Source organism: Pantherophis guttatus, chromosome 3 (assembly GCF_059756535.1).
Source record: "Pantherophis guttatus breed Tessera chromosome 3, ASM5975653v1, whole genome shotgun sequence".
Taxonomy (NCBI): Eukaryota; Metazoa; Chordata; class Lepidosauria; order Squamata; family Colubridae; genus Pantherophis; species Pantherophis guttatus.
The window spans coordinates 36272835-36290532 of record NC_142065.1 but is presented as its reverse complement, the minus strand read 5'-3'; the positions used below and the strand labels follow the sequence as shown (position 1 = coordinate 36290532).

Sequence of the window (17698 nt, the reverse complement as noted above, 5' to 3'; positions counted from 1 at the left end):
CCCATAAGTAAGCAGCTTCTACCTAATTGGGATAGAAAGTATTCAAGTAGCACCTGTGATCCATTCATCTCAGGAAAAAAGCAGGCATATAATTGCCACTTAAGAAATCCGAGCTACAAGATTGCTGAGAGCAGGAACTTTCCAACAATACAAGAAATATAGACTTAGAATAACTTTATTCTCACTTTAAATGTACACTAATCGGCATACATTAAAATGAAATTTTATTGCATACCGCTATCAAAGGGACACCACTTCCAATATACACTACATAAACATGACAAAATAAATATGTGAATATACTAAAAAAAAATCAAACAATGGAAAAGACAAAGGGTTAAAATCCCTCTACGATTATTGCCACAAAGGAATACTGATCTCAGTCATGTCCACATGGACATTTTTGAAAAAAACATTGTAATTTCTAATTTTGAGATTTGCTCCTTCCACAAATTCTATGCACCTTGAAGTGATAGTATTTATGAAAGTGGCTGTTAGATATTTTAGAGCAGTGTTTCTCAACCTTGCCAAATCTAAGATGTGCAGACTTCAACTCCCAGAATTCCCTATCCAGACTTGAAGTCCACATGTCATAGAATTGCTAAGGTTGAGAAACACTGTTTTAGAGGAATCAGCACTTTGAAAATCAAAGTAGTCACTCTTCAATTCTATAAATACCTTAGTTCTCAAGCAATACTATTTTTAAGGTGTGATGTCAAGACAGCTTAATTTTCTCAGGGGAACGAAATTGCTTCTAGTCCTGGGGGTGAAGTGTCCTGGCAAAGGAAGACAAGTATCAAAATGTACAATCAACATTAGAAAATTTCATTTTACCAAGTATTTGATACTCCCAAGCTCCTCCAGAACAGCAATATAAAGGAAAACATTAATTTTGTGATTGCTACAAAGAAATGCTTGCTTACTTGAGGCAGGATAATACAGAGTAATGGTCTCCCTGATTCCCTGGAGAAAAATTGTTTATATGTAAAGAGACACTATAATATTGCAGAATTCTGAAGGAACTGCTTGAGGTTTTTTTGACTATAAGGATGCTGATAAAACAAAACTGCTCTCTTCTGAGGAAATACATTTAAAGGAACTGTTTTGTCGTATTAGGCAAGGGGTATCAAACTTGCGGCCCGCCCATTTTAGTGAAGGGAAGTCGCGATAACGTCACGTGACAACATGACGATGCGAGTTTGACACCCCTGTATTAGGCTGTAAAAGGTTTTCTATCCTGCCTTTGACTCAGCTGTGGTGCTATCAGCTCTTCTTATCATAGCTCACTGCTGATTAGGTAGAGGAAAGGAAATGCTAATAATATCAACCACTGTTGATAAACTCGAATCAGTGCAAATATTGATTAAAGGCCATATTCAACGTCTTTGCTAATACTTAATATTTTTAACCTTGTTATAAAATAAATTATGTACGTAATTGTCTGTTCATTGGCACAGGTTGAATTTGAATGAAATGCACATTTTGCCCATGGAATTAGATAACTGAAAGTATCACCCAACAGAATTTTAGTTTTACTATAAAATCCTTTCAGTGCTTAATCATATCCTCCTGAAATATGGAAAAGAGTTGTTAAAAAACCTTTCTGGAAGGAAGAATGAGGAGAGGGAGAGGGACATTGCTATTTTTACTTTTCTGTGTATGAAATCTTATTTTCTTCAGGAAAGACCTGGACTGCTACATTCTCAAAAAAATCAGCAAAAAAATTACCATATTTTTCGGAGTATAAGATGCACTCCCTCCCCCCCAAAAGTGGCTGAAAATTTCAGTGCATCTTATCGACCGAATATGGGCCTGGTTTTGGCCTCCCAAACCTCCATGTCACGTTTTTGCCCGGCCCCCAGAAGCAGGCCAAAAACAGGCCCATTTTTGGCAAAAATGGGACATGCGGAGCACTGCAGAGTGCTTCTGGGGGGCCGGGGAAGGTGAAAACGCGATGTGTGGAGGCCAAAAACTTTTTTTCCCCTCCTGTAAATCCAGGTGCCTTATAGTCTGGTGCGTCTTATAGTCTGAAAAACACGGTAAATGTTAAGTATCCATACACCAAATACACTTTACATTCCTTTATGGTGTGCTCTCATTTTTCACTTTAAAAAAATCAGGACAAATCAAGAGGCTTACTTAAAATGCAGCTAGATAATAAACTGAAATGAATCTACTCATTGATGAGAATTATTTGCCATCTATACATCTACTGACTTAGACTTATATACTGCTTAACAGTACTTTACAGCCCTCTCTAAGGGGTTTATAGTGTCATCATATTGCCCTCAACAATCTGGGTCCTCATTTTACTAACCTCAGAAGGATGGAAAGCTGGGTCAACCTTGAACTGGTAAGACTCGCACTGCAGAACTTCTGGCAGCTGTCAGTCAGCAGAAGTAGCCTGTGGTACAGTATTCTAACCACTGCGCCATCATGGTTCTTGCTATATAATATTTCTTCTATACCATGTCAGTCATCAGGCATTTGGCTACAGCAGGGGTGGTAAAGTCATGTCATGATGGTGTCACATCATGTATCAGTTTTTTCCCCTTCGCTAAAGCGGGCATGGGTGTGGCCAGCACGTGAGGTATCCGGCCCATGGGCCGGGAGTTTGACAGCCCTGGGCTACAGCCTTCTTTTTGGTACTAAAAATGTTTGGGACCTATGGTGTGTCAAAATTTCAAGTTTTAATTTCCAAACATTAGGATGCTCAAAAGTTGTGACATGCCTTGGGGATTGTAAAGGTATTTTGGTTACTTTGATATAATGTAGATGTGCTTGGTAAGTAACTACATAAATATAACTTTTTAACATTTGGTTTGTTTCATTGGGACACTCCATCTATATAAGGAAAGCAAGCTGTGATGCTCAAGGAATACAAGGTGTAGCTCTTTTATTTTTATTTTTCAAGCACACAGCATGTAAGAGTAGACCCATTCATTTTCCCACCATCATCTTCCATATGCCACATTACTTTGTGAAATAGGCAACAGGCAGGTGCCAACCTGCAGCCCAACACACAGCATCATCTTTCTATCTTCAACTCAACTGTAGTCCTATCTGTTCTATCACAGCTAAGCGCTAATTAGGATCGGCAAAGGTAAAACTGGAAAAGGCATTTTTTAAAAAGTAGCAGATAATTTGGGCTGAAATAGTTTCATTGCTTATGAAGAGTGATTTTATATGTATGCAATTCCTCAGGCTGCAAATAGCATAAGGAAAGGGAATCACAATAATCAATTTAGGCAGGACTGACCAGTATTCAAATTGGTAACTCATGCTTTCCTTTCTGGAAAAATATTAAGATTTCCACAGGTAGTAATGTCTTGGGTTTTTTTTACTTTGTCAGACCTAACCAGCAAGAGCATCACTAATGATGATTTTAGTGGCAAAATGACTAGAGGTTAAAAAGAAACAGACACCTCTTTATCATACAAAAACTTAAGTTTACCCTGTACTGTAAGCCATAACCATTATTTAGAAATCATATTAGTAGGAATACATAATACCCAAGCCAACAAATTACACCATGGTTTGTAGCAATGTGCAATCCAGAGTCTATGTTTTACTGCTAGTCAGCGGACTACAAAGTTTTGAAATGGGCTTTTAAAACAGGATTTGGGAATTAGCACTGCAATTTTGTATAACTTTATATAACTGCTTTGGAACGGGCATTTGAGGTGCCAACCTGTCTGAAAAGTTACATGCCTGTTTTTTGTTTGTTTTCAGGCCAGTTTGTAAGCAAAGCAGGACATTCCCTGTATTTAAAACACAATTAAACTCTACTCTGTTCATGGTTGAAATATAGTTCCATCAAATCAGTGTAATACTTGTTAATTGGGACAATGGGAGTTACAATCAATCTCAGGAGAGGACCTCATGTTATAGAATTCTTCTGTAAACAAATGGTTAAAATTTTCAGTGGGCTGCCTTAAGTTTCATTACAGACCAAAGTAGTTGGATCCCACAAAGCTTCTTAGATTTCAGTTTCAGACAATTGATTTAAGGAATTGTTAGCCTGACATCAAGTAGGAGTCCTCGGAATAAGATTACTTTTAAATCTCTGCCTACTGCCAACAACAAGCCCAGCATTCCCAGGTGATCACTTCTAACCACAGAGGAAGTTCTGCTTAGCCTACGAGATCAATCAAAAAAGGTTGGCTAAATGGGTCTGCAACTTCACAAACAGATCCTTAAGAGCAGCTTCACTATAAGCAATGTCTTTTCCAGGTAGTCCTTGACTTATGACCACCATTGGGATCAAAAATTATGGTGCTAAGTGAAACATTTGGTAAGTGAGTTTTGCCTCATTTTATGACCTTTCTTGCCACAGTTGTTAAGTGAATCACTGCAGTTGGTTGTTAAGCGAATCTGGCTTCCCTATTGACTTTGCTTGTCAGAAAGTCACAAAAGACAATCGCATGATGCCAGGACACTGCACCCATCATAAATATGGAACCAGGTGCCAAGCATCTTAATTTTCATCACGTGACCACAAGGATGCTACAATGGTCGTAAGTGTGAAAAATGGTCATACCTCACTTTTTTTAGTGCCCTTCTAACTTTGAACTGTCAGTAAATGAATCCTTGTAATTTGAGGACTACCTGTATTTCTGAGTAAAGGTGCATAAATTCAGCCTCCTGTCTGACAAGACCTCTTTCTTTACCACATTTTGCTTGGCTTCTTTTCTGTCAGCAACAACATCAGACATTCCCTCTTCTATATGTATTGGTCAAAGTAAAGATAGGCAATACGGTACAGCTAGTATACAGTATTACCATGCAATAATTGGAGGAGAGCCATTTTTGGGGCAATATATATATACATGGGTCTTTTCCCATGTAAGATTGAGAGTATCTGACGTTTCCACGAGGTCTCACTCGTCATCTTCAGGCTGGTGTCTTTGGCTTCATGCTTGTGCACAAAAACTTTCCTGCACAAGCAAGAAGATACCAGCCTGAAGATGACGAGTGAGACCTTGTCGAAACGTCAGATACTCTCAATCTTACACGGGAAAAGACCCAAATACACCAAAACTTGCATACCTCTTACCCGTGAAAATCTACGAAAACAAATATAAATATGTATGTATGTATGTATGTATGTATGTATGTATGTATGTATGTATGTATATGTATATATATATATATATATACATACACATATACACATACATACATATATACAATATATATATTTATATATATAAAAACCTCAGGCGATTTTTAAAAAGCTCCTCTAAACGCGTAGATAAGAGCCTGAAGGGGCGCTCTTCGGGAATCTTTCAGCCTCCGATTTTCGCAGTCGTCGCTCTCGGAGAGCGCGTCGTTGCGGGCGCGTTTGGCGCGTGGCGGCACCACCCGCGACCCTCCGGTGCCGCCTCTTTCTCTTTCCACCCTCTTCTCTCTTTCTCTCTGCCGCGCTCTTCCACGGGGGCTTCCTTGCGTGCCTTTCCTCCCGCCCAGCGCGGCGCTGCCGGGCGGATACCGCGGGATGTCGGGAGCGGTGGCGGGCGGCGGGCCTGGACCCGTGGCTCAGGGACTGAAAGAAGCGCTGGTGGAGACCCTGAACGGGATCCTCTGTCCGGTGCAGGGCGTTCGTGCTGCAGCTGAGGAGCAGGTGAAGGTGCTGGAGGTGACGGAGGGTAAGTATACCGGAGCTGGAGGTACTTGCCTGGGCTGTTAGGACCGAAGGCCGTGGGGTCCTGTTGTGGCCTCCTGAGCCTCCAGTCTTTGCAGTCGTCGCTGCCCTCCCCTTTTTACTTCGGCGAGGGGGAAAAGCTGCCGCTGCAAGCGAGGCTGGAGCGACAGATCCCCGTTCGGGGCGCGAGTGATTCCTGGAAAGGAAAGTGAAGGGAGGGAAAGCTCGCCTCCCTTTTTTTTCCTCTCCTTTTTTTTTGGTTCCGGGTTCATTTCAAGATCCGGTAGCCAATCATTTCTTGTTCCCGCAATGTTGAAGGTACCAGATTCCTATTTCAGTCCCCCCCCCCCCGAAGAGAGACTGGAAAACAGTGTCTTCGATATTACTGCAACATGTTTAACTTGGTTATTGAATTAGCCCCTATTCTGGATTTGCACGCTATCTTGAGCCATAATCTAAATAGATCTGGTTTGCAGGACACACTAAGCCACAAAAAAGAAACGAGCTAAGGTGTTTTTTCAGGAGGCAACTGGACTTTCTTTTTTTTTTTCTTTGAAGACATTTCGCTTCTCATCCTAGAAGCTTCTTCAGCTCTGACATGATCCTCCCATTTCCCACTATTCTGTCAGAGCTGAAGAAGCTTCTTGGATGAGAAGCAAAACGTCTTCAAAGAAAAGAAGAAGAAAGTCCAGTTGCCTCCTTAAAAAGCACCTTTGGGACAACCATGACCTGGATGACTCAGAATCTCTACAGACTTTAAATGAGCTACGGTTTACACTCTCATATAACCTGCATCTGTATAATCAAGCTGTCTTTCTTCCCATTTATTCATCCCAATCTATATTCTAGATCATTCTACGCTGTTTGCATCTGATAAAGTGAGATGTAAAAAGTTACCTCATGAAACCTTTGTCTCCTAATAAAATTTGTTAGTCAGAAAAGCTGTTGCCTTCTGATTCCCAGGCTAAAGTATTGTAAATAATTAAACAGAAAAAAAATTCCTAAAAGTGCAGCATGATATGGTGTGTGCAGACACATGGATGCATATAATGAAGGCAGGTAGAATCATAATGAAGTTGCATAGTGTCCCTTCCATGGTACTGTGCACATTGTTGTTTTAAAGACACCTCATGCTTCCATTTTTATTAGCAATCGCTGATTGTATAGCATGGTGTGTATATGTAATGGCATAGCACAACCACAAAAACTTTGTATATCTAATTTTTATGTTCACAACAGCTATCAAATGGTTCTGTGCTGTGCATATTTTGTGCTGTATGTTAAATATATTGTATTCTTTTACCAAATTTACACTTGTATTACACTAAAACTAGAAATACAACTATAAATATATTATTGATCACTTGTTCCAGCAATTATAAAGAACTTTTCCAAATGCATGACACTCATATCTTATTGATAACAGATTGGCTTACAGTGGGATAAAAATGGGAATATCCACTATAGGAATCCAGTAATGGAATTCATCATCCTCCAATTGCTCCCTGAAGGAGTTCAGTTTTCACAACTATTTGGAAATATAAAAGGATGCATTAATCTGTGTGGGTTTGGCTGCAGACACATTGGCTGCAATTGAAAACACTATGTACTATCCTGTTCTCCCTTAACTTCACAAAAATGGGGAACTGCTAGTCATTTCTTTCAGATGGCACCTACTAAGTCAATTTTACTCAGAGAAGGCAAGCCTGAAAGAGCCAAGTGAAGATTGACAAGGCTTGTATAAATGCAGACAATGGTGATATATTTCCATGACATACAAAAAATGTGTGCTGTGTTCTTTTACCTTACTCATTCTTATTACTTGGTATATTTAACACCAATAGAATAAATTAAAAATAGTACTTTATTTAATTATTTAAGTAATTATTTTAGGAAACAAGGAAACAGTCTATGTATCAGAATTAAGTATATGATTTGCTTTTCGTTATTCAGTATGAGTATTCCTGAAAATATAATTATTGAGAAAATTTGCTCAACAAAACTTGTGTCTTGGGTGATTCATGCATGCAGTTGTTATCCTTATTATCACCTTCTGATTCTTTTTAAAGAACTGTAATTATAGAACTGAATTATTCTTTCAGAGATTTTGTGAATAAAAAATGATAACATACTTGTGAAAATTGTAATATACTTAGCAATAAAATGATCAAATTCAAAATAGCTGATTTTATATACAGTAGTCCTGGTGGCCACATGACCATCAAAGTGTCTTTGGACAAGACTGGCTCCCTTGATTAAGAAACCACCTCCTAGAGTCAAACATGACTGGACAGGGGAAACATTTACCTTTCTTTATTTGAATTATCTTTAATATTAGTTGCAGTGGAGAAATGAGAGGCAATCAGAGTAGAGCAATTTGGTTGTAGATTTTTGGACTTTATTAGTTTGTCAAGAATATGTTCCTATGATAGGACCTACAGGACTACACGTTAGCTATTATGAAATCTAAAAACTATAGGATAATTACTGATAACTATATTCATAATTTTGGCATGAATTGTAGCAGACTATTGCAAACACTTTCAACCAGGAAATAATCCAATTTGATTTATTTTGATTTGGGCTTTTCTGTCTTCTATGCACTAATGTATAAGAATGTAGCAATAGAATTTGAAAATTGGAGGAATTATTTACTTATTATGTACTTTTGTTCTTCAGTTATAATTTTCCTAATTTAACTATACTATTTTTAAAAAAATGTTTGGCAAAAGACCCTTGAAAGTTGGGGTACACACTGAATAAATGAAATATATTCAGAATTATATTCCCTTTCTTCTAAAGGAAAAGCTTATAGTTTAAATATAGACCCTTAATATGTCCTAAAGATACAGGTAGTCGAATACAATCAGAGGACATCCAATTGGGAAAGAAAATTCATTACTGTGGCTGTTCCATCCAAAGGACTGATTATTCAGTCCTAATGTATTTTATTAGTTTTTTTAGTTAATGACTGTGGAAGTTATATCATTGGAGATATTTTTTCTTTCATATATTTGTTCAGCATTGAAGAATATTTTTTCAAATGGGAAAACATTACTTTCTTTAAATAATTCATAGACGCTGCTTTTGTTCTGTTTTCTGTAAGCTTTCTTTATTGCCTATGAGGTGAAAAAATGTCATATGAACAATAGGGAACAGTCATAAAATCAAACAAAAACTGTAGGGAGTGAATTTCTTAAGTAATAAAGCGTGGGTTGTGAATAAAGTCATTGTACTATAGCTTCTTCACCATTATACAACCCCTGAGTCGATGGTGATTTATCATTGGTCCTTAGGCTGATGATTTTTATTTTGTTCCATTTCAGAATTTGGTGTTCACTTGGCAGAATTAACTGTAGATCCCCAAGGAGCACTGGCTATTCGTCAGGTCAGTCATTCCAAATGATCAGTTCAAAAGATTTAAACAATTTATATATTGAGCAATTTTCTGTGTATAAGTGTGGTATGCTAATAGCTAATACTGGGTAAATGAGTTGATTTCTTTGCACTATAGGTCCAATCTGGGCAACCAATGTCCAAACTACTACAAAGCTGTTTTAACTTGGAAAAATATTTTTAATAGAATTAAAAAATAAAACTTGTATGAAATAAAACCATTTAAATGCTCTAGTTCAAGATCTGTCTGTCTGTCTGTCTGTCTGTCTGTCTGTCTGTCTGTCTGTCTGTCTGTCTATCTATCTATCTATCTATCTATCTATCTATCTATCTATCTATCTATCTATCTATCTAATATGGCCACACATCTCACAACCATTTAAAAGGCAATGCCCAAGATAAAAGAAAAATAACCCATACAAAGAGCCCTGCCAATAGAGCTTACCTAACCTCCTGGGTCAAATGCTTTCTGGAAGGTTAAAAGGGCCATGTGGCTTTTCTGAAGGTTCATGCAAGGAAGGCACAACTCCTACATCCAACATAATGGCACTGTTGATGGAAGAGACCTGGAACTTTCCCTGCTAAATCTGGTGGGGTGAGCAGAAACAATGGGAGATAGGCAATCCCACAAATAGTCTGGCCCAGAATATGCTGGCATTGCTCAGGAGTCAGTTTCCAGAAAGCTTTGTTTAAACTTAGTTTATCTCACAGTTATGTGTCATACTTAAGACTTTCTTGAATTAGAATTGGCAGGCCGAAGTGAATACATTAGTTCACATTTAAATGGTTAAAGTAAGATTAAATAAACTAGCCTTAAGTATATGGTTACATTTCATTACAATAAAAAAAGTAATGTCAAGACAATCATATTAAAATACAGATGTGAGACAATTGCTATCAATAGAGTGAACTCTATTGGAATATAGGAAGATAGGAATATTCTTGCAATTAAAATATGTACTGAAGAATTAAAGCATAATTTTAAACTAAATTAAATAAAACATTACATCTATTCGTAAAATGTTTCTTGTCTCTGTCAGCTTCAAGTTATATCTTGCTTTATGATATAATGTAGTGCAGTTCCTGGGCAGGTATAATTTGTTAAATAATGACTAATACTTACTTTAGAACTTTAAAAGCAGCATTCCTCTGTAACTGAAACCTGTTGTGTCTGTTCTTTGAATTTTTGAAGAGATGAAAGATCATATGAAATGATAAATCTGGGAATTTTTATTCTGTTTTTTATTCATAGCTAGCATCTGTGATTTTGAAACAATATGTGGAAACTCATTGGTGTTCCCAATCGGACAAGTTTAGGCCTCCTGAAACTACAGAAAGGGTAATGCCTGTTTTTAAAAAACTCTATTATACAGTACCCAAGTTTAGAACAATTGTAGAACAACTTAGAAACTGTATTTCCTTTTTATGCAATTTAAAGGACATTTAAAGTCGGAGAGCAATGTTTCCTTAGGAGCCCTTTTTCCAGATATTTGATAGTCTTTGATTAGTAATGAGATGGCACTTGTAGATATTGCTGTGCTGTGTAGACAAAGATTATTTCTAAGTTCATCTCTTTTTATTCTCCATAGGCAAAAGCTGCCATTAGGGAACTGCTGCCCAATGGATTGAGGGAATCAATTAGCAAAGTTCGTTCAAGCGTTGCTTATGCAGTATCAGCAATAGCACATTGGGACTGGCCTGAAGCTTGGCCTGAGCTTTTTAATCTCTTGATGGAAATGCTGGTCAGTGGAGATCTAAATGCAGTGCATGGAGCTATGCGAGTGCTTACAGGTATTTGTTTCTTATATGCTGTTAACTACTGTGGCTGGCTTTTTGCTTTGATTTTTAAGATAGAAAATATTTCCTACTTTAATATAATGATTTTTGACCCTAGCCTTTTATAAAAGTTGTGCAATATTGGGGTATAATAATTAAAAAATATGTCATTCCATTAAATCATTAGGAAATATCGTTTTCCTTAATAGACAGTCACTAATTCATCATTAGATATCCAGTGTGACATGATCTTTATTTCTGTAAATATTGACATTGAAACAAAAGAAAAATTGCACTAGATGCTAGAAAACTCTGCCTCTGTTGGATCTCATTGTGTCATTTTTATCTCAGGGATGGGAAACTTTCAAATGATTATGACACAATTTGGCCAAAATACTGTATTTCATTTTTTTTCTTTTCAGATTTAAAATATTAAAATTGGAATAGAAAGCCATTTGTGTATGTGTGTGTGTGTGTGTGTTAAGGATGGATACAGAAGCAATTTACTTTCAGAGGTTTCCTAATCATATTCCCATCCTTAAACTCTTAAAAAATAGTGATTTGGAGCAAGTTGTAGAGGGAAAGGGAGAATGGAGCCTTGGTACTACAGTGGTTTAAAGCACCCTGTTATTAACACAGCTGCCTGCAATTTACTGCTGGTTCGAATCTCTCCAAGGCTCAAGGTTGACTCAGCCTTCCATCCTTTCTAAGGTAGGTTAAATGAGGACCCAGTTTGTGGGGGCAATAAGCTGACTTTGTATAAATATACAAAAGTATGAAGGCTATTGCTTAACTCACTGTAAGCCGCCCAGAGTCTCCGGAGAAGGGCGGCATATAAATCAAATTTAAAAAAAAAAAAAAAAATGGAACGCCTCCTATTTTTCCTTAATTTAGGAAGGAAGAAACAAAAAAATCTGCCTTTGAAATTTAATTAGATTTTATCAGGATGTTCTCAGGTGAATATGAAGCTTCAATGTTATAGGTTACTGACCCATGATGTGCCTGTTCAAACAGTGATTTTTTTTTGAAACAATGTCTCAGATTATATTAGTAGAAGTTATACATGTTAAAAATTGTATCTAAGAATCCAGAGTGAATGACAACTACTGATGATAATAATTCATAGACTGAAGTTCCTAGACCTGAGAATGTTCATATCAAACATATTAGTTTGTGTAAATCTGTTTTCCTTTAACCAGGAAGCTGAGGAATATAAGAGAATAGTTTCAATGCACCTTTGTGTAACAAAAGTCAATACATAATAATAAATTCTGGATATATGTCTAGTTCTCATGAGGCAGATAATCAGTTCAGTTAGAACTTTTTAACCTTATATTTATTTATTTATTATTTATTTATTATATGTATTTATATGCTGCCCTTCTCCCGAAGGACTCAGGGCGGTGAACACAAGTTAAGAAACATGTACAATAAAATCCCATTTTAAACCAAATAACTAATTAATAATAAATAATAAAACCCGGAATCAGAGTCAGCCTATTTGCTTGAATGATTTTATATGATTTTATTGATCATATGATTTTATATGATTTTCATTGTAGAAAGAATGTATATATGTATGAAGATAGGTTTGAATATGAGCCCCCATCTATAATTTCTAATAATGGAACCTAGAAATAAAATAGATTTGTTATTTAGAAGAGCTAGACTATATGTAATTACAAGGGAAACTTTTATTCTTTTCTTTGTCCATATGGGCATCAGTATAATGATAAAATGGATAAACAGCATAGAAATAAGATGTATTCCCTGAATATATGTCTGGGAAACCATAATTTAGCTCTATTATATGCATATGTATAATATCTTGCAGAGTTCACTCGAGAGGTAACAGATACACAGATGCCCCTTGTTGCTCCAGTTATTCTTCCAGAGATGTACAAGATTTTTACTATGGCTGAGGTATGGATGAAAATTGTTTTCTTCTGTCATAAGAATAATATAAAATATTAGCATGTTTAGATTTACTGTACTTTTAGTGGTACTTTTCTTCTTCAGATCCAAATACAGAATACCTCCAGTAAGCATGGAAGGAACAGGGCTGTGGGTACACATCATTGACCAGACTTGACTAATCATTCCAACAACCATTGAATTCAAATGAACTTATTAATATTGTTCTGAGGATGATCAGTTTAGTGCAACTTATACTGTAAAAATGAGGAACAGATACAGGGATTATTGAAACGATTTTTCCTTCTGTTTCCAACAAGAAATGGATTGATAGAGGCCTTTATGCTAAGGTCCAAGTGGAAGGAAGTCTATATGTGCATAAACTATGATCAAATCTTGTGAGTCCAGCTATGCTTGGGATGCAGGTAGTCCTTGACTTGTGACCACAATTAAGACAAAAATTTCTGTTGCTAAGCAAGACATTAGTTAAGTGAATTTTGCCCTATTTTATGACCTTTCTTGCCACATTTGTTAAGTGAATCACTGCAGTTGTTATGCTAGTAAGATGGATGTTAAGTGAGCCTGGCTTCTCCGTTGACTTTGCTTGTCAGAAGGTTGCAAAAGTTAATCACATGACCCTGGAACACTGCAACTCTCATAAATATGAGTCAGTTGCCAAGCATCTGAATTTTGATTACCATGGAGATGCTTCAAAGGTCGTCAATGTGAAAAATTGTTATAAGTCACTTTTTTCAGTGCTATTGTAACTTTGATCACTAAATGAAATGTTGTAAATTGAGGACTACTTATATTTCACTTTCTTATTCTCCAGAGGCGGGTTCCAAATCCCATTGCTACTGGTTTGCTCGTGTGCGCGTGCTTGCGCGTGGCACTTCTGCGCATGCGCAGAAGCATCCAGGCGGTGGGCGGAGTCTCCCACTGCTGCAGCTACCAGTTCACCCAACCCACCACTGTTATTCTCTATGTATAAATGGTGATTGGAGAGCCTCAATCTCCATGGAAACTACTGATTAGGATTAGAAGGATTTTCATGAATTCTCATTCACATGAGTATTCTTCATGGATATCCTAATTAGGATTTTGAGAGGCCAAAAATCTCTCAGAACTTTAAAGCATCCAATAGAATCCACCTGCCTTTAGGTTAAATCATTTAGTAGATCCTTTTCCTTTGTCTGGGAAAAAAGCTGCAGGAACCAAAATCTGCAATAAAATGTCTTTTCTGTCATCCTAGAATCATATAAGAAGATCATGTTATAGGATAGCATATATATGATTTATGTTATATGATTATCTTTTAATGAAATACATTTTATTTAGGTTTTGAACTGAGAACATTTTTATTAGAAAATTTTTAATTTTAATTTTAATTTTCTAATTTTTATTAGAAAATATTCTAACAGGTATTTAAGGGATTACAGAACTGTAAAAGGGAATATTAAGTAACAATAAATATTGGGAACACAATTTCCGTCTTTTTCACAATGATAGTTGATTGTTTTTCTTAGGTGTATGGTATTCGTACAAGATCACGTGCTGTAGAAATCTTCACCACTTGTGCACAGATGATTTGCAATATGGAAGAGTTGGAAAAGGTAAATTATTAATTTCCTTATATGTTACATTGTGATACCATAAAAACTGGTAACATGATCAAGAGTGCCAATAAGTGTTATGTTTGAAAAGCATTTACTCAGATTCCTCTGTGTTGTATAAGTCAGCTTCGGTAAAACATATTTCTGAAATATTCAACCAAAGAAAACTTAAGTTTAGGTACTGGTGGTTTTTATTGTTGTTAAATGTTATTTTTTAATTTACCATTAAATTTAGTGTAGTCATTAAGGAACCAAATTACAAGCCAACTGAGTTCTAGTCCCACTTTAGGCATGAAAGCCTGGTGGGTGACTTTGGACCAGTCACTCTCTCTTTGAGCCCAGCTTATCTCAAAGGGTTGCTGTTGTGGGGAATATACGAGGAAGTGTGTCTTCGCTGTCTTGAATTAATTTATAAAAAATAATAAAATATAAAATATATAAAATATAACAATAATAAAAGTGGGACAACTAAATAAAAATATAAAACATAAACTTCTCAATTGTAATTTCTAAGATAGGCAGCTATATGCTGGCTTTTCATTCTGAAACCTATTTATTAAATTGTTTATAAATGTATAAACCGATGCACAATGTAAAAGAAAATAGCTATTTAAAATTTCAAACAAATCATTACACTAATGTAAATAAGAGATTAAAAAGTCTGGGATTACTATTGCCAGATTTACTTGAATACAGCTGCTATGGTATTTTGGCGTGGTTTAAGTAAGTGATTTGAACCCTATTTGAAATTGTATTTATTTGAATTCATTAGCCACTTGATTCTGATGGAATCTGGACAGAGTACAAAGTTAGAAAAACAACAACAACAAAAATAAAAACACCAAGCTAAGAGATAACCCAAATAATATTATAGATAACAAAAATGGGCCTTCAACAAACCATAATACAATGTATTATTAATACATCAGCCTTAGGTTTGGAACCAAACACAGGTTTTCAGAGCTTTCTGGAACTTAAAGAAAGAGAGTATAGTCCTTATCTCTCGGGGATGCTGTTCCAGAGGGGGACCACAACAGAAAAGACACTTTCTCAGTCCCATAAGATTACATATTTAATAGATGGGACATGGAGGGCTCCTCATGTGCCGGAATTACAGAACATGGGCAGATAAGATTAGAGACAAGAAGCCCCTCAGATATCTATGATTTCGTCATTATCTAGAGATTTCAGGTACTCAGTTTCTTCTAAAATAAAACAAATTCAGTAAAGGTTTCATTAGAAGCTATTTGAGTCAGCGTTCTTTATTTTAACCATGTATATTTTTCTTTGGACTGAGCTGACTGGAATTATTTTTGTTTAGTAGCATTTGTTGAATAATGAGAGCATCTGGTTTCTGTAGATGTAAGGCCTTTGCAAGAACTGTTTCTCCTGGTTTGTTAATATTTTATCAGCATAATTCTGATTTTTCAAAACGACTTTCCAAAATCTTGTTTAGTCCCTAATAGTTATTAGTTGGAGGCTTTGAGTTTATGTAAGATACTTGAATGTCAAATAAGGGAAACTTATAGGATTATGTGTGACCTTGAAAATAATAATTATAGCCAGTTAGATTTTTCTATAATAGAAGTATAAAAATGGAATTAATAAATATTGAATCTTCCCTTTTTTCTAATTTTTGAGCTAATTATACTTTTTCTTTTTCTTTTGATAGGGAGCAGCCAAAGTTCTGATTTTCCCTGTGGTGCAGCAGTTTACTGAAGCCTTTGTTCAGGCTTTGCAAATGCCCGATGGCCCTACATCAGATAGTGGACTTAAAATGGAGGTTCTAAAGGCAAGTACAATATCTGATTGTATATGACTTTGAGGTTGCCATGAGCAACATAAATGAGGATTTTGCATATTCTCATCAGTGTAACATGAGAGGTAACAGCAATATTGAGTTTTATATAATATGAGCAAAGTATAATTGGAATTAATAACATAGAGATACCATTAATTTGTCACAAAAAATTCACTATAAGAAAAATCAGAAGAAGTCCTTTCATTGCATGAACATATTTCTTTTGGGATCAAACATGAATATCTTATGAAATAGTATTAATGACAAATAGCATTAATTAAATAAATCTGTAGGCATATAGTCCAGGATATTTATTATACAATAAACATAAAAGCATAAGAACAGATCATGTCAATCTAGAAGACTGTATATTCTAAAAGTCCCCTTGTGTATTAAGAATTGTTAATGCAGAAGAATTGTTAGAGCTTTTACGTAGACTATTTTCAGTAGGGTTCTTAAGAATTAATAAAATCTTCTAAACCTAACAAGAACTTAATTGTGCTCAGAGCATCAACAGCAAACTATATTAGATCAAAATGACAACTACACATGGTAACATTATGATGCAAATCCTGACCTTAGGTACTTGCATCCTGATATCTAACGTAAATAAGTAACTTATGGTATTCATCATTTGCCTTCACCACAATGTGGTCACTTACTACCTGTAATGTAGCATGTCTATGAATATGTATATATGCATTCATTTATTTAGCAGACGGTTAGTTATAGTAGTGTGCAAAATACTTTGAATTTGTAACACTTTTGTTTGATTTTTTAAAAGTTTCAAATTCAAAACAAGTTGTTGCGATAATTCCTGAAGTGTGCTTAGTTTTGCATGCATCTAATGGCTACTATATGGCAAAGGACTTTTCTCGAGAGGAAGAAATATAAATATAGTGTTAGAATAGCGCTTAAAGAAAAATAGTAATATTATAAATAAAAGCATGTTATTAATTCTAATGCTCTGTTTTTCTTCCTGCAGGCAGTGACAGCTTTAGTGAAAAACTACCCAAGACACATGATTTCCTCTATGCAACAGATTCTTCCTATTGTTTGGAATACACTTACAGAAAGTGCAGCCTTATACCCTTTTTGCTTTGGTTTGCAATAAGCATGAATTTCCTTGAAAGGGAGAAAAGTTGATAGATACTAATATAGTTTAGAGATTATAATCAAGAATCCAAAAGATCTATTTAAAATATTTTCCCCACAGGCTTTCAAATTGTCTCTTGTGATTTAGTGAATGCTGCCTTTCATTTAAGGCTGCTGTTAGCATTCCATGTTGGTAGATACTAGTTGATAGTGTCTATAAAAGTTGATAGATACTAAATAACCTGGATCTCATCAGGTGATATTTCATAATGGACAGAACCTGAAACATACTGCTTCTGCTGTAACTATGGGACTGAAAGATGTAATTAAGGAGAGGGTTGAGCTGAAGCTGAAGGCTGATACTTTTGCCAGAAAGTTTAAGTGAATACATGGTATATTTTTGCCAGAAAGTAAAAAATGATTAGGTTGATATTAGATCTTTTTAATAATGGTTTGTAC

At 35.8% G+C, this 17698-nt stretch overlaps 1 protein-coding gene across 1 annotated transcript in view; it reads left to right on the top strand.

Moving 5' to 3' along the window:
- The first annotated feature begins 5285 nt into the window (after positions 1-5285).
- The window catches only part of IPO9 (importin 9), a 30594-nt gene continuing 18181 nt past the window's right edge, over positions 5286-17698 (top strand). The window contains exons 1-8 of the mRNA XM_087889277.1: positions 5286-5648; positions 8971-9032; positions 10293-10379; positions 10630-10831; positions 12651-12739; positions 14257-14343; positions 16016-16139; positions 17134-17230. Coding sequence (XP_087745403.1) covers positions 5498-5648; positions 8971-9032; positions 10293-10379; positions 10630-10831; positions 12651-12739; positions 14257-14343; positions 16016-16139; positions 17134-17230 — 899 coding nt within the window. The 5' untranslated portion in view covers positions 5286-5497. The remainder of the gene's footprint in view (positions 5649-8970; positions 9033-10292; positions 10380-10629; positions 10832-12650; positions 12740-14256; positions 14344-16015; positions 16140-17133; positions 17231-17698) is intronic.